The sequence below is a fragment of the Lissotriton helveticus genome, chromosome 1_1, assembly GCF_964261635.1.
Source record: "Lissotriton helveticus chromosome 1_1, aLisHel1.1, whole genome shotgun sequence".
Lineage (NCBI taxonomy): Eukaryota > Metazoa > Chordata > Amphibia > Caudata > Salamandridae > Lissotriton > Lissotriton helveticus.
Genome location: NC_136057.1, coordinates 931,504,358 through 931,529,870, shown reverse-complemented (window position 1 = coordinate 931,529,870; position 25,513 = coordinate 931,504,358). Strand labels below are relative to the sequence as shown.

Below are 25,513 nucleotides of genomic sequence, written 5' to 3'. Positions count from 1 at the left end.
ATCGCATACAATTTCAACCCTCATAAGTCAAATCCACCCTACTCCACACAATTTAACTCCACACAAAACAATTCCATGCAACACAAATTCACTCCACACCACACAATTCTACTCAGTACCATACAATTGTACTGCACTCCAAGCCACACAATTCCATGACATCCAATTCTACTCAACAATAAACAATGATGACACAATTCCACACCATGATGAACAATTCCACTCCACAACACACAATTCTCCTCCATCCAATTCCCCTCCACACAGTTCTACTCTATGAAACTCAATTGCACACGACACCCGCGCAATTCTAAAATACTAAACTCCACACTACGCAATTCCACTCCACTTCATGCTACACAATTCCACTGCACACCATGCCACACAATTCCACTCCACACCCACAATTCCACACTACACAATACCACTCCACCACACAATTCCACTCCACTAAATTCCACTCTACACAATTCCACTCAATGACACACAGATCGCCTTAATACCATACAGTTCCACTCCACTACATGCCACAAAATTCCACTTTATTCAATTCAACCGCACTTGACACAATTCAAATCCATTCCACTTCACACAACTGCACTCTATACTACAGTTCCTCACCACACAATTTCAATCCACTCCACCCCACTCAATTCCACTACATTGCACAAAGTTCAACTCCACCATACACAATCCTGCTTCCCTTCAAGGTGCACAATTCCACTACTCGCACACAAAATTCCATTCCAAGGCAAAAAAATCCACTCCAGTCAATATAAATTTGACTACACTCTCAAACAAACTCAACAGAATTCTACTCCACACAATGGTGCTACAATACATGGCACACAATTCCACACCATACCACTCTCCTCAATTCCACTCCACTAACCTTCACTATGTTCCACACAATTCCACGCCACACAATTCCATGCCACACAAGTCCACGCCACACAAGTCCACGCCACACAAGTCCACTCCAGGCCATTACAGTTTCACGCCACACAATTCCACTTCAGGTAATTACAGTTCCTCTCCAGGCCTTTACAATTCCATACTGCACAATTTCACACCACTCCACACAATTCAAATCCAAACCGCACAATTTCACTCTGTTACACTCAATTCTACTCTATGCCACACAATTTCACTCTGACACATAATTTCACTCTAGTCCACACAATTCTACTTCAGTCCACACAATTCTACTCCAGTCCACACAATTACAATCCAGTCCACACAATTCCAAGCCACTTCACACAATTCCACTCAACTAAATTCAAACTCCACACCACACCATTCCACTCCTCACTGCACAATACACTTAAATTCACACATTTCCACTCCACAGCACACAATTCCACTCCATACTACTCAATTCCACACCACGCAACACAATCCCGCTACACATCACACAATCCCACACAGTGCCAATCCACTGCACACAATGCCATCCCACACCATGCCACTCAGCTCTATACAGTGCCAATCCCTGGCACACAATGCCAATCCACTCCAATCCAACAAAGCCAACAGATCTCACATAAGCAAGACCTATTGGCTTTGCTAATTCTGGTTAGTTATTTATTTAAGAGTTTTATATAGCTCTAGCCAGACCCGAACGTCTCGGAGCGCTTCACAACACTTAATAGAGGAGAACACAATATTATAGCAGTGTTAAAACAAACAGATGTTATAGTGGTGGTCACAACACAAAAGCCTCAAAGGAGGAGAGGGGGAATTAGCACGATTGAGTGATGCTAGAAGCCGTGAAGTTGCATAGTCTCGTAGTAGAGAGCACCATATTACAAGCCACGCATCCTTACGAACAAGGGGATAGTGGGAAGGAGTCAGGCTAGGCGTGAGGTAGAGAACTTAGTTTCAAAGTGTTGTTGTGCCACAGTGTGCACGTTCATGAGTTTTAGTGGCACTCTATCCATATGCACTGGGATGGAGTTCCAGATTTTGGGCGCATTTCCAGAGAAGGATCATATTTCGGTTTTTCGTTTACGGAATTTTGACGGTATGAGGAGTAGAGTGTTTGAGCTCCTGAGGTGCCTTGTCTGACCGGCCTTCGTGAGTTTGGAAGTCAGGTATGCGGATTTCCCTCTGTGAGGCAGGCAGTTCTGAAATTTGCACGCATTTCAACTGGGAGCCATTTCAGCTCTCGGAGTGCAGGTGAAATGTCATTTTTTTACTCCGGTGACCATTTTAGCAGCTGCATTCAGGGTTGATCTGAGGGGAGCTAGTTGTGATTTTGCTGTGCCTGTGAGGGTTGCATTTCCGTAGTCCAGTCTTGAGAGTACCAAGGTTTGTGTCGCTTGTTTAAGGTCATTGTTCTAGATGAAGGGTTTTATCTTGCTTAGTAGTTTTAAGTTGAGGAAGGCACTCTTTGCTGAGTTCTTGATGTGTTTTCACCATGCTTAGTTTGGGGTCCAAAGTGATTCCCAGCGATTTGACGGAGTCTGCCATGTAGTGATGGTCATTGAGAGCCTCAATTGCTTTTAGCCATTCTGAGACTTGGGGGGGGGTTTCCGTTTTGTTAGAAATGAGGAGGATTTCCATTTTGTCTTTATTCAATTTCAAGTGGTTAGAGGAGAGCCAGTGTTGGACTTCTCTGAGAGTGTCGTTGAGTCTATGGATGTCTTCAATGGAGGAGGTTTCTAGATAAATCTGGGTGTCGTCTGCATAGAGGTGGAAGGGAATGTTGGATCTTTTGAGAATGGTGGTGAGGGGTTCCATGTAGATGTTGAACAGTTGCGGGGAGAGGACTGATCCTTGGGAGACGCCTCTGCTGACAGGGTGTTTTCCCCAGAGTGCTTGACTTCACTGAAATGAACACTCATTCAGTACAACTGAGCTACTGCTCCCTCGCTCAGCTTTGGGAGACTGGTGGTTTTTCACAACTGAATTTCTAGTGAGTGTAACACACTTTTTTGGCAGTATCACTGAGAGACAAATCTACAAACAGTGCCCATGTAAAATCCTTTCTGCCCACATATTGGTGGCGTTTTAATTTCCCCTGCTTATAAGTTGTCCTTTTAGGTTTGTGTGCGACACACGATGTAATTGTGAGTTACACAGATGTGTATTTATGTGCTTTGTGTATTGTTGCCTTCTAGAGGACATGGAGTTTTCCCCTCGTTACCTTTCTAGTCATAACTTCTTTCATGTAGCATCACTTTGCAGCACAGTATTCAACGTTGGAGGGCTTATAGCATTCCTGTTCAGGTCTTGCCAGGCAGAGTCTTGGTGGAGGAAAGGCCAAACTGGTTTTGTTGCTTGACATCCTATGTATCCTATGCTGGGAGCTCTCTGGATGGAAGGGAGAGACCAATGAGGGTCTCCACAGTACCTCTTGGCGTATGCAATCTTGTGGCCAAAAGGGGCAAGCTCCCACTGCTTCTTCCTGGGGAAAGATCAGGAAGCCCTTTGATTCTCTCCAGCTCCCAGTTACTGCCACTAACCTAGACAAGAACTGTTACTCCTATTGATCAAAACTTTTAGGGCACCGAAACAGTGTTTCACCCCAGACTGGGAGAACGTTTAAGACTATGGAGAACGCACTGCTGCTGTGACCGGTTCTGTAGGAAAAGGGCACCTTTGAATGTGGAGAGTCAGTGGCCGCTGACCAGCATAAGAATAATAATGCCCAGTGCACTGAAGCCTGCCTAGAGGTCATCTGGAGGAAGTGACGTGCCCAGGAGTCACAAGGTTATTCAAATCCAGCTGGTTTGTCTCACACTAAAACATCTACTTGCAAGAGGGCCGAGTGCCTGACAAGCAAGTGTGGTAAGGTTGCACCACCCTCACTTTAAGAGAGCCCGCCCCCCAAGTATTTGTGGGACAGGCTACCACCAAGCCCATTCCACATATCAACATTCTCAGCAGTCTCACTCAAACTCATTGGGTTTTCCTAGCTGGCAACCAGTTCACATGAGAATCTAAAACAAACTGCAGAGGTAACAGACACTTCCTTGATGTATCAATACGAAGTTCGGCATATTAAATTGACTGTGAACTGTAAACAAACATATAGTAAGAGACCTCCCACCTGAAGTTTTCCGACAGCAACCACGATTCCGCACTTTCCCCACAGGATAAAATTGCCCGCAGGCCCCAGTATCATTTCCACTGTAGCGGCGTGTTGCCTAAGAACCGTTTCTGAGTGGTAGGCAGGCCCCAGTTTGACTAGAGCCTTTTGTTTTGTGTTGGTTTAATATATTTAGTGCTTTATATTTCCTATGGCTGCGTACAAAAAGTATTGCCGTTTAAAAGAAATGGCTCTGACTGGCTACTGCATATAATGAGGGAGATCACGGTGTCTGAGTTTCATATGACTCACCTCCTCAAGTGGGCCTCTACTGCTACACCGGGCTACTGTGGAGAGTCAAATATACAAAGGGAATACCTGTTATCCAGCGGAAGAGTATGAATAAGAGAGGCCCTGGGGCTTGAGTGTTCAACTATCGGCAGCCATGGATACGGCGCAATAGCTGCTGATTGCTTCATAACTGGTCTTCTCTTGAAGGGCGACAAAGAAACCTGCGTCCAAATAGTCAGAAATCCTATTTTCCTCATTACTCTGATAGCGAAGGTGATACTTTTGCAAAAAGTTACACATCTCTTAATCTAAGCTCCATGCACAGCAACATTTTACACATAACTGTGAGGCGTAGCAAAAAAAAATGCGTTAGCGGATTCTAAACCAAAATCAACAGAAGTCTTTGAAAAATAATCTACAGAATAAAATAATGTTATCAGAATTCGCACTAAATAACTATTAAATAACTATTTGTAAAATGAAACGTGACAAAAATACAAACTTCTGGGTCAAGACAGTGTGAGGTTTGGATCAGGTTGTCGGGTATGGCAAAGATACAAGCAAGAGCGGCACTTACTTTATCATACTTGGCTACTATTTCAGCTCGTTCCTGGGTAGCTCGGATCGCCGCATCCTGTTCTGGGTCTGAATCTGTGAATAAAAGTTGGGGATTTTAATCCGTGTTTTGATTTTAATGAAACAAATATGCAAACAATGATTTTGAAAACTCTTATTATAGTTTCAAAAGAGTTACAATTTGCCAAGTATCCCACTGTCAACTCAGTTTTACCCAAATACGGATTTAGCCCTTCGCAGACCCCTGGACTGGAATAAACTAAGCAGGAGGAAGGAGGGCCACCGGCGAGGGATGCTGAGGAGGCAAAGCCTCTGAAATGCTTGACATAGTTCACATGAATCAGAAGTAGGGAATACCAGTGTCCTAGAAACAGAATATATTAAATTAACTGTCACACAATACAAAAACAATGCAGCCAAACAATTTTAAGTTAAATTTGAACTGTGTTTAGGCTAAATCAACTCACTTCGCTCCGAAGAATTATATCAAACTAACAACTGTTCTGGATGTTAACTAGTAGGGTCAGGCAGAGGGAGAATAGCCATGGCAGAGGAGAGGGGTTAAGAGTTGAGGAGGGGGAGCTGGGTGCCTGGAAGGCCGATATGGACTAGTGTATGGTACAGGAGAAGACGGTATATGTAAGCACGTGGCTGCCTCCGAAAATGGATAGCAATCTGGACTAAGTGGAACGCTTATTGTGGCAATATTTGTGCACCCCCAATTGTCCCCGCCCTAGACGAACCATTATCGCCTTGATATGTATGATAAGTGAGCCGTATATCCTACCCTGTGCACCATCATATACTATGTAATTGCTCGACTCGGAAATGTGTGTAACTGCCGCAACCAATGAATAATTGTAAGCGATGACCGAACGCTTCCCTTACTTTTTTAATAAAAACAGTTTAAAAAAAAGACGTCGAGGATGGGAGTGGGTGGGTTATCCCTTACAAGCTTTCAGATCAAGAATTTACATGGTATTGTGTATGTATGTATGTAATTTTTACTCGAGATATGTACATCTTGTTTTGCCGTGATGCAAGGATTCGTCAAACTGTGAATGTTCTACAGAGCACATATGGATGATTTACTTCTGCATCAGTTAAAATATGTCATTGGAAACAGCCTTTTTGCTTCTGTCCCACCCACAGCGCCTGCCTCACAATGTGCAGCTTTCAGTCAGGGGAGGATGTGAAAGGGCAGACAGAATGCCTTGTGAAGTCTTGTTTTTCAAGTCTCACCCTGGACAAACAAATGCACCCCACCCCCACCACTCTCAATCAAATCTGTGCTCAGCACCTCGGATCGCTTCCCTGAGGTCCTTCCAATAAGCCTCCCCTTCTTCCCGTGAGATGATGGTCCAGTGAAAGCATGGACTATTGCAAATGTCTGCACCCAATTTCTATGACAGCCTGCTAAAACATTACATCACACTAATCCAACTAGTCTATATCATTGCAATTCTTCTTAGATTCCATCACAGCATCAGGCATGTGACTCAAAGAGCTTACCCTACATTGCCTTCTATAGAGTATAAAGGAAAGCAGAGTACCACTTCCTTCAGAACTCAGACAAGCATCCTGTCGCCACTAATACCCAATAAATCCCAAAATATCTCGGAAACAAAATATACAACATCCCTTGACCTGATCAATCAAACTTCCTCTTAAGCAATACCAGAGGTAAACATAAAAGAAAAAGAACACACACTGAATTAGAACACATACAATATTTCATCAAAATTCCAATAAATCAGTCAACATCGTTGGTCCCCATAGAGCAAAAGAAGGGCCTATTTGGAAGGAAATGATGCATACTTTTCCTAGAGTAGACACTAGCGACAGAAGGATACAACTCGATAAAGAGACCTCTTCACTGCTCAACAACTGCAAACATCTTAGCCACCCATCTTGGCCCCAACTTTATTAAGTCTTTTCTGGCAGATCTACTCTTAACATTATGCAACTCTTTCTCTCCAAAAGTGGGGACTGTGCCCATCCCATGCTTGCTGTATGCAGATGATTTAGTTTTGCTAGATTACACCCCTCTGGGTTTACATAGAATTGGATTCTCTAGCTGTTTACAGTAAAAGTAATTCTCTAAAGATAAATATGAAGAAGTAAAAAATAATGGTGTTTGGGAAAGGGTCTTCTAAGTTCAAATGGGTCTTGAGTGGTAGATTCTTACAAATATTTGGGACTCACATTTACTAGGAATCTACAGGGGGACGCCCATATGAGGAGTATAAGGACTAAGGGCCAGATGTAGGTGGCCAATTACCGGTCGGTAACAGCCGAATTCGGCCGTTACCGACCGGTAATTGGATTTTGAGATGTAGGGCCAGTCATTTTACAGAATCGGTAAATTTACCGATTCTGTAAAATACCGATTCGGTAAATTTGATATGTAGGTGGGACTCTTCTGAGTCCCACAAGCCTTACTGAATCGGTATTTTACCATCAAATTCAATTTGATGGTAAAATACCGATTCCGGTGTGCATGCACATGTGTGCATGCACACCTGTGCCATATGACAGGCAGACCTGCCCTTAGGGCATGTATTTATTTATTTTATTTATTTTCAAAGTTTTATATAGCGCGAACAAGATCTTCACAGATATCAGAGCGCTTTACATAGAGGGGTACATGAGGGAACATAGTCAAACAATAAATCAATAGATCATACAGTACAGATAGGTGGCTGCAAAGCCCATCACGTGAGTAATAAGACAACTCATACAAATAAGTAAATGGGTCAAGCATGTAGTACAAATCGGTGCAGGGTGTTAACAGAGTTCGAGATAATAGATCAAGTGTATTTAGCCATGAGGATAGCTTTTACTTCTTTTTTAAAGAGTGTAGTGGAAGAGATAAGCCTGGTTTCGGGAGGGAGTGAGTTCCAAATCCTAGGCGCCAATCCTGAGAAGAAGCGCTTGTATGTTTTTTCCTTCCTGAATCTTCGAGGTTTCAGCAGAAGATTGTTTGTGCCTCTCGTGTTTCTAATTCCCCCAGAGATTGTCAGTTTCTGAGCAAGGTAGCCGGGTGAGTTTAGGTGTACCGCTGTAATACTGAGCTTAGCTCGCGTCTGACTCGCCTCGCCACTTTGACATGGGTTTGGCTCGTGAACATGACTCACGTCTACATCACGAGACAAAGCCTACAACTAATATTGTTACCTTTCAAAATGTATATACACGAGCCACGGCCCGTGCTTACTATGTAACGATTCAAATTACTTCCCTCGCGCATGGACGCCTGAGTCTTTCCGTTTGCCATTGTAACCACCGGCTTCACGGAGACCAGACGTTCATGACGGGTGGAGTTATCTTTAAGAAGAATAAACTTCACTTACTGGATTACGACTTATTCTTCATTTATAACATATTTTGGCGACGATCGGGAGACTCCACCCCACCCACGCTGATATTTTTCCCCGATTCAGCACCTCGTAAATTAACAAAATTCCATTGGTCGGATGAAGCTACCGCTTTCCCAATCAACGGAGTTGCTTTCCTAAAACGTCTTCTACCAGCAACTCTCATTGGGCGGTTTCAATCTACTTCAAAACGAACAACCTCATTGGTTATTCCTTCGTGAAACATTATTGAGGTATCGTGTGAAGACTGTTGACAAGACACGACAACAAGGTACTGTTTTACTTAAAAATATCCCTTCGCTTAAGCAAAACAACAACGATACGCACATTGTAATTGAAAACATCGCGTGTCACTCCAGCGACACGCACGCTTTCAACATACAACGCTTTTAGTACACAAATACTTTTAAACACTTATGCGTGTCATCTTCAACGATACGCACGTTATTATTAGACCTAAATTTAACCATTGCATGTCGAAGTGAGAACTACACTTAACCATTAAGTGTCTTTTCAGCGTATCACAGCAGCGATACGCACGCTTTTAACTTAAATTAGCATATTTAAAATGTTATAGAAATAGCATATGTACAACGTTATTAATAAGTTGAGAAACTTAAACTCCTTATTTAAATCACATATACTCATTTTAAAGCTGAATACTTTGGTAGTATTAATTGTGATTTTAATATTTATTAACCTTTTACTCCTGCATTGACTTTGAAAATGGCTAATAACCAGTGGCATCATATTACCCAACCCCCACCTTTCCTGGACAAACCAGGCACTCCCAACATAATTTGGTCTGAATGGTTCGGATTATTTGAGAACCATTTAGTTGCTATTGATGCCGCTGATTATTCTGACAAAAGAAAGTTCGCTATTCTCTTTGGTTGTTTGGGACAAGCTGGCCAACGAATCTTCAAAAGTATCGTTCCTATAGCACCCCCCATTGTACAAGATGAGAGTGGGGATAATCCTTGGAACATATACACGGAAGCCATCGCAAGATTAAAAAAACAATTTTGTGATGAACCTAACATTATGCTAGAGAGACACAATTTCTATGCCAGAAAACAAAAAGAAAATGAGAAAGTAGAAGAATACATCGCAGCACTCAGAGTATTAGCGATTACTTGCAATTTCGAACCATCCCCTGATAAATTTATTAGAGACCAGTTCGTATTTAATTGCGCTTCAAGGAAAATTAAGCAGAGAATTCTGGGATGCAAGAACCCATCCTTAACAGAAGTCATAGACCTTGCTCTTAGCATTGAACGTTCTACACTAACCAGCAAAGTGGTGATGGATCAACCAAAACAAGAAATAAATACTATAGACTGTCATGACTCTGATGAAGAAGAAACTCTGTGTGCCATTTCTAATAAAAACAGAGTTCAATACAATAAAAACACCCAAAAGAAAAAAACATTCTTTTGTTACAGGTGCGGATCAAAAGACCATATTGGAAACGCTCCAAATTGTCCAGCACTCAAGAAGCGGTGTTCTATTTGTAAAAAAATTGGACACTTTCAAGGGGTTTGCAGATTCGCCAAGAAACCCCCCAATGTGAATATGGTAGACTTTGATGCATGTTCTGAATCCTTTAAAAACATTGTTGTAACCCTTGATTCTAATGGTGATATTGATTCCATTAAAGGTCCTCTATGCACAGCTATTATTGATAATGTTCACCTTCAAGTCATGGCAGATTCAGGCTCCCCGTATACTATTCTTAGAGATTCAACCTTTTATGAAAAATGGGACAAAAGAATTGAATTGATTGAATCTGATGTTAACCCACTTGCATTTGGCGAGAAAAATATAAACATGCTTGGGTATTTCGAAGGATTGGTCCAATGTCTGGGGAGGGAGACCGTCACTAAAATTTATGTAGCAGAAAAAGGTAAAGACATCGTGGGCTGGAAAGATTTAGCCAGGATGGGTCTTTATTTAGTCCCCGGTGATGAGAATCCCATCAAAGTTGGGAAATTACCTACTGTTAAAACTGATTTACCCATTGCTGTAGTTGATAATCATAATACAGAGGTACAAGAAATTATATCAGAATTTAAACCAGTGTTCAAAAAAATGGTAGGAAGTGTCAAAGGATTTGAACACAAGATTAGACTGATACCCGGAGCTCAACCAATAACACACAAAGTTAGAGCAGTTCCACTGAGCGTCAGGTCAGAGTTAAAAACAATGTTAGATGATTTGTGTAAACAAGGTATCATTTCCCCCATCAATTCCTCACAATGGGTCGCACCAATTGTAGTCGCACGTAAAAAGACAGGTGAAATCAGATTATGTGCGGATTTACGCTCATTAAATAAGAACATTATTATTGACTGTCACCCAATTCCAAGAATCCACGAGCTTCTGGCTAACATAGGCGACGCTAAATGGTTTTCATTGATCGACCTGAGGTCAGCATACCATCAGGTGCCTTTAGCGAAGGAGTCCCAAGAACTTACTTCTTTTATTACTCCATTCGGAGCTTTCAAATTCCTTCGCCTACCTTTTGGTTTAGCGTCTGCTGGAAGCGTTTTCCAGAAACTGATGGATGTGTTGTTCCAAGGAATGACGGGTGTACAGGCATACTTAGATGATATTTTGATATTTGCCAAAACGTTAGACGAACATAACATTATCCTCAGGAATGTACTTTCAATTTTGATGTCTAAAAATATGACAGTACACTCAAATAAATGCAAATTTGCAGTTAACAAGATTGATTATCTAGGACATACAGTTTCTGACCAAGGCATCACTCCCAAGTTTTCAGTCATTAGAGCCATTGAGGATGCAAAACCCCCTCCTGATAAAGACGCCTTACGTTCCTTCCTTGGACTAGCAGAATATTATGCAAGGTTTGTCCAGTCATACTCACAACTAGTTGAACCTTTAAGGAAACTTTTAAGGAAAGGGTCTAGTTTTGTTTGGACTCAAGAGTTAGACAAAGTTTTTTGTGAGATCAAAAAGTTAATTATTTCTGCAAAAGCCATACATGCCTTTAGGGAGGATGCCATCTCCGTTATCACTGTGGACGCAAGTATTTCAGGCCTAGGGGCAGTACTTACACAGAAGGTTGATGGTCAGGAACAAACTGTGGCATTTGCGTCTAGGGCACTTAAAGAATTCGAACAAAGATATAGTACTATCGAGAGGGAAGCCCTGGCTTGCGCATGGGCGGTCCACAAATTTAAAATGTACATTTGGGGTAGGAGATTCGAGTTGGTCACGGATCACAAACCATTAATTTACATTTTTAATAAATCCAATTCAGCGTCCATGTCAGCACGACTGATGAGAATAGTCTCAAAGTTGCAAGAATTCAACTTTTCTGTTAAGCATATTGTTGGTGGCAAGAATTTTCGGGCTGATTGCCTATCTAGAATGGCTATGGACAAGGATGATGAGGAGGATTTTCTTGTGGAGGACGTCGAATGCGTAACCTTTATAGATGCAGTGGATGAAATTAGTGATGTGATTTCCGAGAAGGATTGGAAAGAAGCCACTACCTTAGACAATGTGTTGTTAAAAGTTATCGATTTTACCACCCGTTGCTGGCCTGAACCTAGAAGTTTGAGCGGCGATCTACGCAGTTTTGCTCAAATTTCTGAGGAACTGTCTGTTGAGAACGGCGTAGTAAGAAGGGGTGAGAAATTTGTCCCACCTTTTAAATTGAGAGAGTCTATTATTAATAAGGCCCACCAAGGGCATTTGGGGACAACTAAAACCTCCATGCGCGTTAAACAACATTATTGGTGGCCCGCAATAGATGTACAGGTTAAAAATTTGATTGACTCTTGCCCAGAGTGTTTATTATCCGATAAACATTGGCGCACATTGAAAGTCCCTCTTCACCCGACAGATTTCCCTAACTCTCCCTGGGAGAAAGTTGGAATAGATTTTTCAGGGCCATATTCCATTATCCAACAAGAAAATAAGTACATTATTCTTTTGGTGGATTATTTTTCAAAGTGGATGTACTTTGATTTTGTTAAATCCCCTGATTCAGATTCCACCATAACCTTTCTCAAGAAAGTGTTTGAATTAGAGGGATCTCCCAAATTTATCGTCACAGATAACGGGACTCATTTTGTCTCGGATAAAATGTGCAAATTTTTGGAAAAATTGGATATTAAACAACTCAAAGTCTCCCTTTATTCTCCAGCGTCGAATGGTCTTGTCGAGAGGGGAAATAAAGTGATCAAAGAGGGTGTCCAAACGGCGATCTCTTGCGGTTACAATGTAAATGAGTTCATAAAACAAAAAGTTTGGCACTATAATACCTCCCCTCATTGCGTAACTGGGGTCACCCCATTTTCATTACTGAGAGGTAGAAAGAATCGTTCTGTTTTATTTCCTTCCTGGTTACACCAAAACTCTACCAATAAAACTATTGATTTGGATTCTGTCAAGAAAACTGTTCTAGAAAAACAGTGTCAAATGAAGTTACAGTATGATGGCACCTCTGATAGTAAATTGGTAGACCTGCTGGCAGGTGACTGGGTTTTAATCAAGAACCCAGGTAGAATAATTAAAGGACGTTCAAAATTTTTTGCACCTGTTCAGGTAATTAAAGTGAGTAAAGGAGCAGCCTTCCTAGGAAAAAAGGGTTGGTGGAACAAACGCCAATTAGTGAAAGTCTCTGATCACCAAGCAGAAATTATCAAAAATAGAAAATATAATGATAAACCTGATAATTTGGATTGGAGTTTTTGGATGGATGCACCTCCAATTTCAGGTATCCCTAATCATTCTTACTCACAAAACCCTAATACTTCAGAACAGCTTCATGGGGAAAGTTCACTGGATCCCCCAAACGTTATCATTAACCAAGATACCCCTATTCACACGAAAGTTTCTTCTTTCGGCAGGCACATCAGGGCTCCTGAGAGGTATAACGAATTCATTAAATTCTAAATTTTGTCTACATGTATTAAGCTCATATAAATTTCCTGTGTTTTTTCTTTTTAATTTTGTTGTAAGGGGGAAGGTGGTGTAATACTGAGCTTAGCTCGCGCCTGACTCGCCTCGCCACTTTGACATGGGTTTGGCTCGTGAACATGACTCACGTCTACATCACGAGACAAAGCCTACAACTAATATTGTTACCTTTCAAAATGTATATACACGAGCCACGGCCCGTGCTTACTATGTAACGATTCAAATTACTTCCCTCGCGCATGGACGCCTGAGTCTTTCCGTTTGCCATTGTAACCACCGGCTTCACGGAGACCAGACGTTCATGACGGGTGGAGTTATCTTTAAGAAGAATAAACTTCACTTACTGGATTACGACTTATTCTTCATTTATAACAACCGCCTTGTGTGTCATGCAGGCGATTTTCAGATGTATTCTGGCTTCAAAAGGCAGCCAATTCAGGGATTTCAAGTCAGGGGTAATATGGGAGTGCTTTTTTGACCCAGTGATGAGTCTCGCTGCAGCATTCAGAGAAGCTCTTAGTGGTGCGGTAGTAGTTAGGGGGAGTCCGCAGAGGGCGGTGCTGCCGTATTCAATACGTGGGATGACTAGTGCTTGTACTGCTGTTTGGAAGTCTTTGGCTGGGAGGTAGGGTTTAAGTTTCCTCAGAGTATTGATCTGGAAGTTCGCTCCCTTTGTTGCCTTGCTGATATGTTGCTGCATGTTGAGGTTGGTGTCAAGTGTTATGCCTAGGGATTTTGCTGAATCCACTATGGTCGGTTGGACATTGAGTGCTGTTAGGTGCTTAAGCCATGTTTGTGTGGTAGATATTTTCGTGGGAGGTGAGATCAGAAGGAACTCAGTCTTCATAGCGTTGAGTTTGAGGTGGTTATCAGCCAGCCAAAATTGGGTGCTTCTGATCGTTGAGTTCAGACGCAAGATGTCTTTGGGGGATTGTAGCTTGAGATATAGCTGAGTGTCATCGGCGTACATGTGAAAGTTTACGTTGGATGCATGTAGCAAGGAGGTGAGAGGTTCCATGACTAGGTTGAACAGAGTTGGGGATAGAGAGGATCCTTGGGGGACGCCTAGCGTTACAGGTATTGGCGAGGACATCAGGTTGTTGCTCTTGAATTTCTGCGACCTGTTGTGAAGAAAGGAAGTGAACCACTTGAGAACAGTTCCAGATAAACCCATTCTTGTGTTTAGTAGTTCTAGTAGATTCTCATGTTTAACGGTGTCGAATGCTGAAGAGAGATCAAGAAGGATGAGGAGGCAGGAGTCGTTTTGGTCTAGCATTTGAAGTGCGTCGTCAATTATGTGAGTCATAGCAGTTTCTGTGCTGTGTCCTGCTCGGAAGCCTGACTGGTGGCTGTTGAGGAGGTCAAATTGCTCAATGTGTTTAGTCAATTGTAGCTGTGCGCATTTTTCCAACAGTTTGGCGAGAGTAGGAATATTGGTGATGGGACGGTAATTGTTGAGATCAGAGGGGTCGGCTGTAGGTTTCTTTAGTAGAGGTGTGACCTGACCAACTTTGAGGGAGTCAGGTATGCTTCCTTGTTGGAGAGAGCTGTTGAGAATTTTAGTCCAGAGAGGGAGAAGCAAAGGGGTAAAGTCTTTTACTGCGGAGGCAGGGAGGGGGTCCGTGAGGTGATTGGATGGTTTCAGGGTGCTGAGAAGTTTGCCAATTTCTTCTTCCGAGTATGTGTCGAAGGTAGACCATGTAGCATTGTTTTTTGGTTCAGTGGGTGCTAGGCATTGGGGTTTGGAGTAGAGGCTTGCGTCAATGAGGAGATCGCTTTTTATTTTGTCAGTTTTTTGGATAAAGAAAGCAGCGAAGTCTTCACAGGAGGGTGCCTCATGCCTAGTGTTGACCGGTTGGGGTTGTTCCTTGGATTGTGTTTTGATTAGCTCAAACAGTTTTCTCGGGCGTTTTTTTGCTTGGTCGAGTTGGAGGCTGAAGAAGTCTGATTTTGAGCGTTTTATTTTCCTGAAGTAGGCGTTTCTCTTTTTCTTCAGCTCTTTTAGGTGCATTGCAGAGGGCGCTGATCTCCAGGTACGCTCTGCCATTCGCATGTCTCGTCTATCCTCATTGAGACTCCCGTCGTACCATGGTTTGGAGATTTTAGTAGAAACTCTTTTCAGCTCCATAGGTGCAGCCTCATTAATTATAGAGGACATAGCGTTGAGATAGTGGTCAGTCAGAGTTTGGACGTCTGTAGCGCCTGTCGGTGGCAGTAGGAGGTTGCAACTGTTAGGGGGGCAAAGAGCCTGGGTTGAGCTTTTTCGAGTCTCTTTTCCAGACTTTGGGCTTGGAGAGTTGAGCCGGGTTAACTTTGACTTTTTCATTGATAAAAAATGTGACAATATGATGATCTGACCAGTCACAGGGTTGGATGGACTCGAGTTGGATAGAATCCTCTTTGGAGATGATCAGGTCGAGGGTAGAACCTTTCTCGTGGGTCGGGCTGTTGCATATTTGGGTGAGGTTAAGTGCATCGAGGAAATTTTTAAGACTATTTACCACTGCGTCGTTGCGATCGTTCCAGTGGAGGTTGAAGTCACCAAGGTATATTTGGGTGAGTTGCCGTCCGGAATTAGTTGAGATCAACTCCATTATTTCTTGGGAAAAGGTGAAGTTGTCCCTGGGTGGGTGGTAAATGCTGTGAAGCGAGCATATCGGTTTGCCCTCACTAATAATGTCAAGGCATATGTATTCCCAGGATGTTGGGGATGGTAGGGAGGTGGAATTGACTTTCTGAACAGAGAGGTTGTTCCTGTAGATGCATGCGATTCCACCACCTATTTTGCCTGTTCTGTCGAGCCTGATAATGTGGTAGTCGGGAGGAACCAAGATGTCCATTATAGGTGTCGAAGATTCAGTTAGCCAGGTTTCAGTCAAGATGATTAGGTCAAGGTCCCGCGATAAGAGGAGGTCAGCAATGGCGGCGGAATGTTTCTTGGCTGATCTGCAGTTGAGAAGAGTGCATTTGAGACGGGGTGTGTTGAGGGTGGTAGATGGTTCTAGAGAGAGAGGGACTTTTCTAAGGTTATTGGGGATGGAGAATCTGCTGTTTAGTGTGGGCGGTCTAAGGGGATTTGAGTGTATCGTGGGAATGTTGAGGTGTGGGGTGGTTGTGTTATTTTGGAGGGCTGGGTCATAGGAGCGGAGAAGGGTGAGTGTGTCGAGGTCAGAAGAAGAGTTGTGGGTGCGACGCGGGCGATTGTTGCGATTACGACCTGGGATTGAGGTCAGATTGGGGGATAGCTGAGTGAGAGAGTTAGTCGGATGGGTGGGGGGCAAGTTGGGCGGGGAGGTGTAGTTGCGTGAGACGTTGCAGGGGTAATGCGGGGGCCGAGGGCAGTTGCTGCGCCTATGAGCAGGGATTGACGCCCGGTGTGGGGCGTGTTGAGTGCGGGAGTCAGCCGACGGAGTAGGGGACAAGTTGGGAGGGAAGGTTGAGGAGGGTGAGAGGTGTATAGGGTGTGTAGAGAGTAGTTCTTTGATGGTGTGTATGTCTTCTTTGATCTGAGTGAGGGTGGCCATGATGTATTCCATCGTGGGGGAGGTGGAGGGGGTGGAGGTGGCAGTCAGGAGTGTTTGGCTGACAAGGGAATTCGTGTGCAGGTGGGAGAGAGGGCTGGTGTACGAGCAGGTCTGCGTTGTGTTGGTGTGCGGAATGGAGTTAGGCAGGCGAGAAGTTTTGGGCGGGAGGGGTGTGGATGAGGTAGGGAGGACGTTGGTGATCTGACTGAGGGCATTGGTGGTAGGCGGGGGGGTCAGGGTGTAGTCTGTGAGACTGATAGCCGTGGTGGGGGTGTAGGGAGGATAGTGGGGGCTGAGAGTAGGAGGAGAAGCGGCATTGGAGATGATCCTGTTGAGGGGAGGGGGAGTTAAATTAAGAGAGGAGGTATGTTCTGCATAGATGGTTAGAGGGTAATGGGGACTGAGAATGGGGGGGATAAAGGGGGGGATTTGTCGGGGTGCGTGTTATTCTGGTGCTGGACTAATTTTGGTGTGTTAAAGGTGGGAGCTGTGCTGTCAGCGGTGAGCGGTATGTTAATGCTCGCTGTAGGTGTGATAGGAGTGTTGAAGGTATGTGTGGAGGTCCGCGAGTTGGTAGAAGGGGCGGTGGTGTGAGTGGTGTATGAGGGGGAGCAATCTGTGTCTGTGCTTGAGAGCTGAATTGGGATAGTGGGGTTGTGGGTGGGGGATGGGAGGTCAGGGGTGGTAGGTGTGCCCCCGATTGAGGAGTGTGTGGCTGTGAGGTCATGGTTGGTGGGACTGGAGGAGATATGAGTGTTGGTCCGTGAATTGGAGAGGTGTTCTTTGAAAGTGGGGAACAAGTTGTCTAGCAGTTCCAGGTTCCTGTCTGTAGCTTGTGCTAGGACAATCCCGTTATTGTAAATAGTGATGGTGGCTCTGCCTGGAAAGACTAGGGATGGTGTGATGGAGAGAGTTAGGCTATGAGGGGATTTTCTGGTGGAGGAGACGGTGAGTAGGATGAGGAACGCTTTTCTCCATTGTATGCCTGCCACATGGCACCCGACCCTGTTTTGGAGGTGCTAGAGGGTGTCAAAGTGACACCCCCTGCACCCTTGTGAAATTCGGAATTTACCGAGTCGGTATTTACCGAGTCGGTAAATACCGAATCGGTAATGCCCATTCATTCCTATGGGCTTCAAAGCCCATAGGAATGAATGGGCATTACCGGTCGGTATTTACCGAATCGGTAAATACCGAATATTACCGATTCGGTAAATGCACATCTGGATTTACCTACATCTCCCTCCTATTTTACCGATTCATAAATACCGAATCGGTAAAATTCGGTATTTATGAGTTGGTAAAATAGATTTACCTACATCTGGCCCTAGATCTCTGGTACAATCCAATGGTAAGTTCAACCAAGTGTCTGGGGGGGCCTGTCTTTAGCTCCCTTTATGAAAGCCTGCGAAGGGAAAAATCCACCTCTTGTCCAGTATGGAGCTGAAATTCTTGTGCTCGACACTTCTTTTAATTTGGACTTGATAGAAAGTTCAGTCCATAAGGGCTTATTAAGTTTGCTCCAGGGCACAACGGTTCAGAGTATCAGGAGAAAATTGAATTTGGTTCCTTGGTGCATACTGGCCAATTGCCACATGCTGACGTTTTTAAATAAGGTAGGACAGGATGAAGGTGTTCTAACGATCTATAAATTATGCTGAGAAAAAATCATTGTCTGCGGAGTGTGTGACGTTTGAAAGATGGCCACCTATCCCCAGTAAACAGGCTTTGATAAAATCGACCCAGAAAATGGGTTATATGCGGGATATGACTTACCTAATGGAGAAATCCTCAATAAGGTTTACATTGCCAACGCTAGGCTGTTTCAGTTGCCAGACCTTAAGCTTTGTAATTAAATTCTGAAAATAAGATTGGGATGTAAACCTATCTGTTGTAGTCCTTTTTGATGTAAAGAGGTACGTAATGAAAATGGTGTGTGCGTGTGTATGTCCTCTTCTCGCAAAATGTTCAATTTTGGGGATTTGTGATGGATTGTACTTTTTAGAAGGTTGCTCATATTAAGTTTTTAAGACCCCTATTTTTTTAATATCAGATACGTTCCAGGTGGCAGGGGATGGCTTTACTGTCTTTAAGATGTTGCAGTGGGAAATGCACGTTTTTTTCTGTCCATCAAGCAGGGATTTTAAGTGTGGATTGGGTATTAGTCTTAGTATTGTGGTTTTATAATGTTGTATGATTGTGGATGTTTTATGAACATGTGGCCCAATAAACTTGTTCTATTACTACTACTTTGTGCACAGTGACATTACAACCTTTAGTCCTTCTCTTAAGGAGCATCTTGTTTCCAAATAAAGTGCTTTTACTACCCTTTTATTTCGTAGTTATACACAAGAGTGAGTAAAATAATTCTGGTCAGCCAAGATCTTTTAAAACCTGAGGCAACATAACCAAGGAAGTGATAGACCCCTCTCCTGCTGAATACAATTAGTAATAACCTTTCTATTCAGGCTGACCTCAGGTTTGGCCCAGGCTGATATCCAAAGAAAAATAGGTGCCAGTTTGATGCGATTCTAGAAATCGGGCAAACCCAACTCGCTGTGACAGATAAAACTTGAGCTGGCAGTGGGCTGGTTCAGGAGTCTCCTACATATGAGATTCTCTCAGACCTATAAGGGGTGATATTTCGAGTAGCACTAAATCTCTACACAAAAACATTCAATAAAGACACACTGAGAAATCTCTCCTAAAGGACACACTGAGAATTCTAAACAGAAATAAGCAGGGTCAAAACTTTTCGTCCTACCGGTGAGGGTACTGCCAGAAACATGAGCTCCCAATGCCCCAAGCAATCAAACAGGATGCCGAAATGAGGGATAATGTGTCTGCTAGTTAAACACCTTCCTTCACATACTACTGAGGGTGCACTGTGCCTCGTAGGACCACATGCCATGATGTGTGACTTGTTGAAATTAACAGTCAAATTCTAGTCCTATATTTTACGAAAAAAAATACTAGTCTAAGGAGTGCGATCGGGGTGTAGGCCATAAGAACCGTATTGTCGGCATATAATAAGGCAGGAATGGCTAGCTGCCTATTTTACGGACGTCTGTAAATGCCTCCATGACCCAAACCACACCGTCGTCCCCAAATTCTCAGTTAAGGAATAGAAACAGTGAACCAGCACAGCATCCAACCCCAGATTCAGCAAGCCTTAATAATTTGTTATGGTTCACACTATCAAGAGCAGTTGATAATTCCATGCAAACTCGATATATGAGGCAGCCCCTTATAACAGTCTTTACCCCCTGACTTAAGTGGAGATTGAGAAACTGCTCCAGTGTACCCAGCCGCTCTCAAAAACCGTACTGGCTAAGGTGCAATACACTGTGAACTCATTCCCCATCCCTAATCCTGCGGATAATAACCAGACCAATGATAGTTACCGAGGAATTGATCAGGGAAATGAGGAATTGATCAGGGAAATGGGGCGATAGGATTTTGGATCAGACCTATTACCTTTCTTAAATATAGGCACTATTGTTGAAAGGGACCAGGACCTCGGGAGATTGGTCAGAAATGGGGCACAGTGTTCAGTGTTGCACTTGATCAGTTCCCTTGACCTTCCCCCTCTGCATTAATTTACCCAAAACATATTCATCATCACCCAAACACACTGCAACTTAAAATCACTTATATGCTGGGCAGTTCAGCTCTCTTGGTACATGGAAAAGTATAATGGCCAAACACTAGGCCTTCAGAAAAACATCTTTCTAAAATACCTTTGACACTTATGTTCTAAACATGTTCATTTATTCTCAAGAATTTGAGACTCTATTTTCCAAAATCTATGCGCTGGGACTTTATTATAGTAATGCTTTATAATGCATACACTTAAAGCAATCAGAATAAGACTGATCAGAAATCAGGACAAAACACGAAAACATGAGTACCATAACAAAACTAACTTTTTTAAACAAAATCAAATTCAGATTCCTGTGTGTCACGTTGGTCAGGAGCTCTGCAAGATAAATGGCATGCACAGTAATATTATATTTCCCAAAACCCTGAAGGGCCCCTACTAAACTATGCAGTAGCTTCAGAGAGTGAGTCTATGAAAACTTAACTATACAAATGTCCAAACCTACCAACTGAATGCGTGCAGAGTCCTATGAAGATGACAGACAAAGATCACATGGTGCTGATTGACCCAATGACTCTAATCGATACAATATGAGACATTTATTTCAAACGTTTTCCCAAGAACCAGATGTTGCTCATTATCAAACATGCCTTTAGTTCCTTGCCTAGTATCTTGGTTCGGGTACTGTTCAATCTGCGTTTTTCCTAAATGACCACCGGATACATTTTAATAAACTTTAGATATCATTCTAGAAGCAATGATAACGAGTTCTTTTTCACGGTAACTGAGTTTGTCAAAGATGCCTAAAATCACAATACATTAGACTGCCTACTGGACGGCCACTAACAGCCTGAGCCTTGAACGGGCTCTCTAGCAATACAACAGATTTGTTATTACTCATTCCCACCACTCCATCCATTTTATTCTAACCATCTAGGGCTGTTAATTGAACATTTTCTGTCCAAAAAAGACCCATTGAGGATTGTGGGGATCATCCTCCTCAAAGAATTTCCCAAACACCCTTCTTTCTGCAGCCTACTAAAGAAGGCCACAGTGGTCACGTGATCCTAAGGGAGGGGGTGGGCATCAGTGACATTCAAATGAATACCCTAAGAAGACCTTTCTATTATTAAGTCAGAATATTTCACAGTCAGTAAATGTAATGATTTGGTTCACAAATTCCATGCTTATTGTACGAGGCAATCTACCCATTATGATCAGCAACAAGGTCTTCTAGGGAGTTTTGTGCTTAAAAGAGAGTTTAGTGCTTCTAAATATGGAACTATTGTGTTCATAGTCCAACTATGTGGCTGTTAAACCAGTAGTAGAGGGGCAGAATCAACCCTTTATTTCCCAACTGTCAATTCCATGTGCAGCTATAAATGTAGAGTACTGGCTCATTGTTTTATAAGAACTTTAAGGAATCAATTTTCACTATCAACAAGGAACTGCAGCTGGGAAAGATTCACAATTACTCCATTTGTTGTATACACAGTTATACTGACCTATGTACATTGAACACAAGTTTACCAAGACCTGTTAAAGTTTCCAGTATGTGCGCTTGCACTGCTTGGACATAAGGCAGCATAAAAACATAAGTTTCCGTAACCAATTCTGCCTTTCCTCCAGAGATCCTTCCCTTCAGCAAAATGACGACAAATTACCAAAAAATAGCAATAAGCACGTCTGGTTGCAAAAAGAACTATTTGAGCCACATGGAGTTCTTTTGTGAATCAGCTAACTTGCAAACCAGGCCTAGCTCTCCAGTGCTACTGCACCGCTGAGCCTCCACCACGTTTATCTCACTGTTTTCTCCAGTTTTTCTTTTTTCTTTATTTTCTTTTTTACTTCTTTATCCTTCCTTTACCCATCGATTTTTCTGGGTGCTTTTGCCTGCTTTTTCTTGCTTTTTACTGCTTTCCCCTTTGATACACCCGTTTTTAGGTCTAGCCTGAGCCAGCGCATGCGCTGCTCTGCGAGACATTTAGCAGTGGGCTTTGACAAGTCCTACCACATGTTTTTTGCTAGCACGAGGCACGCGGTTATGCGCCCATGCACGAGCAGAGGCGACTTCTTGTCCTTGCACCACATGACATTGCGCGCAAGCACCACTCGCGACCTTTTTTTTTTTCAAGCATTGGCCGCGCGCACCCACCACTCCCGCTTCTCGCCCTCCCCCACCACATATTCCATCTTGCGGCCGCTCACGCACGCCAATGCTTCTTAAATCAGAACTGCACAATAAGGGCACATAAAAATGAATTCTAAAAATACATTTGTATGGTGTGCTGAAGGCAGATTTGATGCTATAATCCTGTGCAGCACGTTTAATTTTCTCTGCCTCAAAATTCTGAAATCAATGCCACCCCGGTTGCTTTCTCCTTTCTGGTAACTCCATACCAACGTTGTAGTAATTTGTTTGTGTTTGAAATTCTCCTGTGCCATATTAAAAGTGAATGCGTTGTCGCCTGTACTCAAGAGCTGTATATTTACCCCCTTTAGATCTCCTGTGCCACTGGTCAATCTCGGACAAGCTGAGAGACCTGTAACTAGATTTACAGCCTTCACTTTATTCCGCCTGAAGCCCTTCATTTTAAGAAGGCCAGACCACGCTGCATGACGCCCGCATGATTACAGAGCAGGGGACCTGCAAAGCAACCATTGTGTAATGAACGGCAAAAGGGCAGCTCCCTGCAATGTAAACAGATACGCCTGCTGGTCACACGCAGAGCACTCCAGAGGGCCGTTATTTATTGTGCCCAGCACACCATGGTATATCCGATTACTTCATCAGAAGTAATAATCATAAATCTAAATTACAACAACCTAAATGCGGATCATTTAAGTTCCAAATTACCAACAAACAAATAAATCTACATCGATTTTTCTTCCCGCTCTTCACCTGAAGAAAAAAAAAAGCATTGGCATAGCCAATAGGTCTCGCCTTTGGGACCTTATAAGTATTTAATTCTGCAGCACAAAATCCTTGGTGCAACATCAACTGTTGCATGGCTAAACACTTATAATGTCCCAAACGCGAGATCTATTGGCTATGCCAATGCTTGTTCTTGGTGCTTTCACCTGCTTTTCCCTGTTTTATTTCTGTTTATTTCTTTCTTGCATTTTTCTGAGTGCTTTCTCCTGCGTTTGCCTCATTTCTTTTTTTAATGCTTTCATCTGTTTCCGCCTCATTTTTTACGGCTTTTTCCTTCCTACTCCCCATTTTTTTGAGTGCTTTCTTCTGCTTTTGCATGGTTTTTACTGCTTTATCTTTATCCTTCCTTTCCCCAATTTTTCTGATTGCTTATGCCTCTTTTTTACTGCTTTCCCCATCCTCTTCCCCGTTGTTCTGAGTGCTTCCTCCTGCTTATGCTTGTTTTATTACTTCTTTCTCCTTCCTCTCCCTCACTTTTCTTCTGAGTGCTTTCACCTGCTTTTGCCTCGTTTATTTTGTTACTGCTTTCTCCATCCTCTCTACCATTTTTTGAGTGCTTTCTCCGATTTCTGCCTCCTTTTTACTGCTTTCTCCATTCTTCCCCGGTCTTAAATGAATTTCTTCCTCACCAGATATAGATAACGCATTGGCTGCATTTTCGCCTGGTGACAGGCATCCTCAGAGCAAATTCCTGTGTCCAGCCGGACACACTGTTTAAAGCAGACCTGTCGTAACATAAGACACACCAATATTCCATGAAGGCTCTTATAGCCACAGTAAGCTCGAAAAGTTGGGCAACTGCCAGTTGGCAAACGAACAAGATGTTATGGCATTATTGAAAGAAAGGGCATCCATCCATGTGGTGCCGTGTTCGATGTCATTTCTCTCAGTAATGGCATAAAATCTTGTTTGTTTGCATTTATCTATATCGGGTGAAGAAGAAATTGATTAAATAGTCATAGAATCAACCAAAATATTGTTTTCATTTCCTTTTGATGTACTATGTACACATTTTACATGTGCACTCTGGTTTTTTTTTGTCTCTTGATTGCGTTCAAATGTATTTAACTAATGGCCAATTGGTAGCTAGTCATCAGAGGTGGGCAACAGGTGCTTAAACCACAAATAATAAGAACACTTCTAGTAGTGCAGCAGACGCGTCCCCGAGCTGCCAATACTTGTTCAAATTTCTATGTTTTTTTTTTTTTCACTATTTGTGGCAAAGAGATAAAATGTTCCCCATTTTAAAATCGACTTATCAGAAAATTGATGCATCAACTTTCACGGAATTAAAACTGTATCTAGCAATAACAAGGTTATCGTTCAAACTTCCTCTCTGTCGTCTGCATTAAAAACAAAAGTTTAGAAAATGTGCTTTAGCAGTACAAAAGTAAAGGACATCTAAATATGTATGCTTGGCACAGCTTGAACAACAAATGTTAAAAAATAGCCCCCAGATGCAAGATATCAAAGCCGGACCATTAGACTAAACATTTGTATAAAGAACTAACTGCAGCTGTGCTTTTTATAGTTTCCTACTCAAAGATAAAAAAAAACATTAACAGGCGTACTAGAAATACATTTCAGTTTCTGTAGGCTGATTTAATATTAAGATGTTTCAAGACAGTGCTGTGTAGGAACATTTTGACATAACAATTTGATAGTTATTTATTAGAAACACTTGCAGATGTAAAAGTATGGCGAACATTGAATGTGAATACCGTGCTAATTTGTGCCCCCCAGGGCATGCCATGGAAATTGCAGAGGGACAGCCTAAGAGCATTAAAAATTACTTAAATAGGAATGTCTATATGCGGGGAATCAAATATTATACAGCAATCTAGAGCACATTTAAATGTATGTGATGGGAAGTCGTTTGTATTTGAGTGTTATAGAAGTTGAACTGGTTGAGAACATGAAGCTTGTGAGCGGAGTGATCCGAGTGGTTGAGTGGTTTAGAATATTAAGAGAATGGTGTAACGAGACCGCAAGCGAGGTTGAACTTGGGTGTTACAAAGAGCAGAAGTTGAAAGGATCAGGAGCATTGAAGAAAATCACAGAAGTGTCCCTGGGTTACACTTAAAAAGACAGTGCTATTCTTCAGTCTGCTGCTCAGAGTGGAACCCCAGGTTCCATTTGTCAGTTCAAGGAGGATGTCCATTTTCATAGGAGACTCAAGATGATTGAGAGGAAAACCCTGAAGAAGCTGTGCCTTAGGTT

General features: G+C 42.7%; 1 protein-coding gene across 2 annotated transcripts in view; it reads right to left on the bottom strand.

Moving 5' to 3' along the window:
* USP6NL (USP6 N-terminal like) overlaps positions 1-25,513 on the bottom strand; it is a 1,161,829-nt gene that overhangs the window by 822,580 nt on the left and 313,736 nt on the right. For both annotated transcript variants that reach the window (XM_078676738.1, XM_078676728.1), the window contains exon 2: positions 4,902-4,975. In XM_078676738.1, the coding sequence (XP_078532864.1) occupies positions 4,902-4,975 (74 nt within the window). The remainder of the gene's footprint in view (positions 1-4,901; positions 4,976-25,513) is intronic.